The 5,318-nt window shown below is 46.5% G+C and overlaps 1 protein-coding gene across 1 annotated transcript in view; it reads right to left on the bottom strand.

The window, feature by feature from the left end:
• Positions 1 to 2,161, bottom strand: part of LOC104513425 (nucleolar pre-ribosomal-associated protein 1-like) — a gene marked incomplete at both ends in the record, with an annotated part of 8,742 nt that extends 6,581 nt beyond the window's left edge. Inside the window, 3 exons of the mRNA XM_010156766.1 lie at positions 456 to 562; positions 1,512 to 1,623; positions 2,001 to 2,161. Coding sequence (XP_010155068.1) covers positions 456 to 562; positions 1,512 to 1,623; positions 2,001 to 2,161 — 380 coding nt within the window. The remainder of the gene's footprint in view (positions 1 to 455; positions 563 to 1,511; positions 1,624 to 2,000) is intronic.
• Between the last annotated feature and the right edge of the window lie 3,157 nt (positions 2,162 to 5,318).

The raw sequence follows: 5,318 nt of genomic DNA, 5'->3' as shown, positions 1-5,318 counted from the left end.
CACAAACCCCTGGTTCCCTGGGAGTGCCAGCACGGTGCTTAACAGTTTTTTCTGGACTTCTCCATCTTCATCCCTACCACGTTTAACCAGTAATGTTAATCAGGAAGTTACTCTGCAGCCCAAATACACACTGACAACGGAACTTTAAAAGTCGCTGCTTCTGAAACACCTCAACTGAGCTCAATGTTAATAACCTAAACTCAAATATGAACGTGAGGCAGCCAGGGCACAACATCCATCCCGGTTATTGTGCCCACAAGGCATGCCCAGCACAGCTCCCTATTTCTCTGGGTGTTACTACTGAAGAAACAATAAAGAAATAACACTTCAATTAAAATATAAAACAAAACAAACATGCCTCATTAACTACCTATGGAAATATAAGATTGCATGGCATTTTGATGGCTTTTTTCTATTATTTTCTGAAGTGGACCAAGATGGGATTCTCACATTACCTCAAAGTCAAAGCTGTAGAAAAGCTGGAAAAACCCTGGTACTTTCTTCAGGTCCAAATACTGGTGTGACAGAAGGAATCTGTTTACCTTTATATACATGTGCTCCTCTGTGGAGGGAAAACAGCGGTTATTGCGGAGGAGGACAACATTCCCAACACACAACCACGCAGAACAATAAATGGAACCTGTGTTTTCCAGTGTTCCAGCTAGCTGCCAGAACAGCACGTTCATTACAGAAGGAGGCCTTTTGCTCTAAGGTTGGTGATATTGTTGGTCATCCCTCCTGCCTCTTCCCCAAAATGAAAAGCTTGTTCAGAGTGGGCACAAAGCACCCAAGAGAAACATTCAGCATGGCTCTGACTCCAGCAAATCCAATGTTATTTCACTGACAAAACGAACTCGGCAGCAAAGCGAGAGCCAAATTGCTCTGCATTTCCAGCCTAAACACCTCACGCCTGGCAATCGTAACTTTTAACCGACAGACCAGATGTGTCCCCCACGAGCAGTGGAACAAGTTGCCCAGAGGGACTATGGAGTCTCCATCCTTGGAGGTTTTCTAGGATAAAGCCCTGAGCAAAGTGGCCTGTCCTCACAGCTGGCCTTGCTTTGGACAGAAGGTTTAGCTAGAGCCCTCACAAGGTCCCTTACCCCCGAACTACCCCCCAGTGCCACAATCCTCCTTTGCAAGGGCGACTTACATTGGTTCAGGGCCCAAGGACAAAAGGACAACCGACCCTGATCTGCTGAACAGGACCCACACACTCACCTGGTTTCACTCAGCAGCTCCTCTGCCCACATCCACCCCAAAATTATGAGGAGGTAGTGGCTTCATCCCTGATGGATCAGACTGGTTTTGACACAAGTCAAAATGCCACTTCCCCCTTCTCCAGTAAGGCAATATGCTTTCTCTGAACCACAGGAAAGCATACTTCACTGCTCCTACCAGCGTCACCACAATCACGTCCTCCAGTATCAGTCACTGACATTACCCCACACGCGGTGGCCGTCTCCTGTTTAACACCCCAGGAGTTCAACATGCACCCTGGGTTACAGTACCTGGCTTCAGGATCTGCTGGGCCACGCGAGCGATGTAGAGGGTCAAAGAGAAGGTAAACCTGAGGTTCTGTTGCCTGATTCCATTTTGCACAGCATCCAAGAGATACAGCAACTGCAGCACAAGAGCCCAGGGGAGAAAAGCTTGAACCACAACCCAAACAAATGCAACAGCAGAGCGTGAATGCGCAAGTAAGCTTTTAGGATATCTGTCAGACCACAAATCAAATACCAATCCCAGCAGGATTTCCATTCCTACAAATAAAATCCCTAAGAATTTCTAAAACATATTTTCCCCCCTTTTTCTGCTCACTGATTATAACTGGAGGAAGCACAAGGCAACAGAAGAGAACCAATGGAATAGAGGATAAAAAGTTTCTTTTAGCTCTCACCACGTGCATCTGGACAGACTAGTAGATCAGTGACTCTCCCCCTCAGTGCCTGTCACCCAAAACATCTGACCTGGCAAACTGCCTGCTGACTCGGTCTTACCTGACTCTTCTCTCGAAAGCGAGCTCCTTCCAGATGAGAACGAAAGGAAGCCAAGACAAAATATGCAGCTGCTCTCATGTTGGAATCATAGCTGCTAAGGGCAGCTACTGTTAGACCCAGGGCATTGACTTCGACAAACTTGTGACAGGCCACGACACACTCTGTGTGGGAGGAGGGAGAAAGACAAAAGAAAAACACCCAGTGTATCATACTGACATGTCATAGGGTATTTAACAGCACTATAATCTTAAAATTTCTATTCCTAAACACCCATTTCTGGGTGTACCCCTACAAACTAGCACTTCCTGGCATGCTGAAGGCTCCTTCAGCTAAGAGAGGCATCTGCAAATCACCCTGAACAGGAATTCTTTTCCTGAGCTGAAATCAGCGTGGTTAGTCTCATTTACATCAGACAGAGATGATTCTGCCTGCCAAACCATGCGAAGTTAGGTGTAAATTCTGTAAAGACATCACATATCTCGGTGTTTCAGGAAAGTTAAGTACAAGGAAGAAAAAGAGGGAACATTCTCCTGCTCAAAACATTTTCTGGGCACTTGATCGTTCTTTCAGGCACAGACTTAACAGAACAGCCAATGAAAACCTGTCTGCACTAAAGGAGTTCTGTAACACAACGGACAGGACAATAAAACCTAAATAAGCCCTTAGCCATGGTGAAATACCCAGTTGTTACTGTGCAGGCATGAGCGATTCTGCTGGTAAAGCATGTTCCAACCAAGGCATTAACTGCACCCCTGTGCCCTCCTGGGACAAACCAAATCCAGCAGGGATCAGTAACCAGCCAAACAGAAAACATACCCTTGAATCCCACACTTTGCTTCCACAGCAGTTTGCCACTGGGACCTAGAGTTTCTCACTGAAGGGCTGTGTGTTTTGAGGAGCTTGTGCCACTTCTACCCACTGACTGCTAGAAATGACTTGATGGAAAGCCTCCGGAATATCTCCTGTGCTATTACCATTCCATTCACCAGTAATGGAATGCAACAGTAACTCAGTTGTATTTTACCAGCTTAAGTACAAACGTACTGCGGTTCTGAGTTTACCCACAATCTTCACATATTTTCTTGCCATTCACACTGAAGGTCAAGAGGAAGTTTCTCAGAAACAAGTATTCCCATTTAAGAAGGGGCTGTATTCTCACTGACAAGTACCTATATTTGGTCCCCTGATTTCCTCCCCCACCACCACCCACACACAGCTGATATATTATTTATGTCCTTGCCCCAGCAGCTGGGCTGTTTCTCTCACCTTTTCCTCACCTGCCAGAACTCCACACCTGGCAGCTTCCCACCCAGCTCTGCCAGTTCCAAGACAGGCAACACAGCAGGGTCTCCACCTCCCAGCCAGCCCACCGCTACATGACCCAAGGAAAGGCATCACTGAATTCCAACGACAGATCGTTTCCGCGAGCAGTTTTGCAAGTTATTTCAATACCAGCAATTACCAAAGCACATCAAGTTTAACTGGCAAAATGCCTCAGTCATTCACCTAAGGAGCAAAAAGATCCCTTATTTGTTATCATGGGATACCTCTCACATCACCGGAGCACATCCAGATACATCTCCGTACCCCCCCACACTCTACTTCCAGGCCCTGGGCAAGGCCACCACTTGACTGCCAAAGTGAAAACGGTGAGAGGAGTAGCAACGACAGGGCAGGAGGAAGAGAAACAGAGGCCAGAGACACCTTATCTATGCCTTCTGCTACCTTCTGCCTGTGGGAAAGCAACTCCACGCTTCCCACTCTTCAGGCATGGTGCAAGGGAAAGAAACCCTTTCTGCTGAATCCCAAGTGAACACGCAAAGAGGGTCTGAAACTTGTCTGTGGGCAGAGGATTCTCCATCACTTACAGATGTCTTACACACAGCCCCGGCCTACACAGCAACCACTCTTCAGGACAGGGTCAAATGTGCGTTGCCTGCCCTTTCACAGCAAGCTGCACACGACTCGCCTTCAGACAGCTGAGAACTGCTCACATGCACCAAGCAGGCAGACAAAGCAGGTAATTTTACTGGGTGGCACCACACAGTGACATCCAAGGTCCTCACTACGGCACTAAAGCTCACGCTGGTCACAGGAAGATTTATTTGGAAAACTGTCTTTCACTGAAAACAAGCAGTGGAAATATTTTCCATCCAGCTGACCTTGGAGAGTGCGTTCAACAACTAACATAAAATAGCAAGCTTTTATTTAAAAAAGTGGGTTCCATGTCTGACATGCAGTTTAAGATACCTTGAGAAGCATGATGGAAAGCTTTCCACAAGATACTTATCAGAGCTCAAGTTAGACCAAGTGTGCTGTCTGCCCAACTCCAGACTCACTTTTTACTCAGTGAGCATGAAACACTGCAATAAGTCTGTTTATAAATTCAGCAGTTATATAACATCTGTGCCCAGGGCACTGTGCAGCCAGTACAAAGAGCAAATAAATAAAGAGGAATTGGGAATTCTATGAGCAGCTGACATGGTTTAGGATCACCAGGGGACCTGAAATCATAAATCACTTGAGCCCTTTAAAAATGTCCCTCTTACGACACAGACTCTCACTCAGCATGGAGCAGTTAAAGAGAACTATTTTTCCCCTTTCCAGTTTTAGAGTCAGCCTATGTCGGGACAGCCACTGCCTCCACAGCTCCACAGGAACACGATGTGCAAGAGCCCCCCACGCAAGTGCTTGTCCTCGCTGTCTGCCTGTAGTGCTGCTGAGGTTGGCCAACAGCCACCAAATCCCTCCTACCGGTTAAGGTGGTGGGTGACCATGAGAGGTGCATGACAGCAGTGCCTTTTCCAACAGTTACACCCATGTTCAGAAGACACAGGCTGTCCATCCATTAATAACAATCCCAAAGACCCAGCATTAACTGGATCATCCAAGATTCCACCTACTGCAAAATGCCAAATAGCTCTGGTACATTTTTTTCCTCAGTAAACTAAAAGACAAAATTACACAGAGCTGCTTACAACTATAGCTAAGTACAGCCTTAGAGCACAACAAAACAGCTACTGTACTATGAAGGGCATAGGTAAACAAAGGAGGACTGTAAGTATTTCACTGAAAGACAGTTATCAGCCTGCCAATTGCTTCTGATGTTATTGTTGTGGAAAGCCAAATCCAGCTGTAACTACACAGTGCTTAACTATAATCAACATAGGGAGAGAGCCAGTTAGGAAATTCCTCATGATACTCATCTCACTGACCTTTAAGGGCTCCCTAAACAGACTGTGCCTGTGACGTAAAGCAGGGATACACGTATGCGGAGCAGGGTCATGTCACAGAACGGTTTGCGTTCGAAGGGACCTT

This window comes from Eurypyga helias, unplaced genomic scaffold (genome assembly GCF_000690775.1).
Source record: "Eurypyga helias isolate BGI_N326 unplaced genomic scaffold, ASM69077v1 scaffold29048, whole genome shotgun sequence".
NCBI classification, from domain to species: domain Eukaryota; kingdom Metazoa; phylum Chordata; class Aves; order Eurypygiformes; family Eurypygidae; genus Eurypyga; species Eurypyga helias.
The sequence above is the reverse complement of the archived record's forward strand: the minus strand, read 5'-3'. Positions and strand labels throughout refer to the sequence as shown.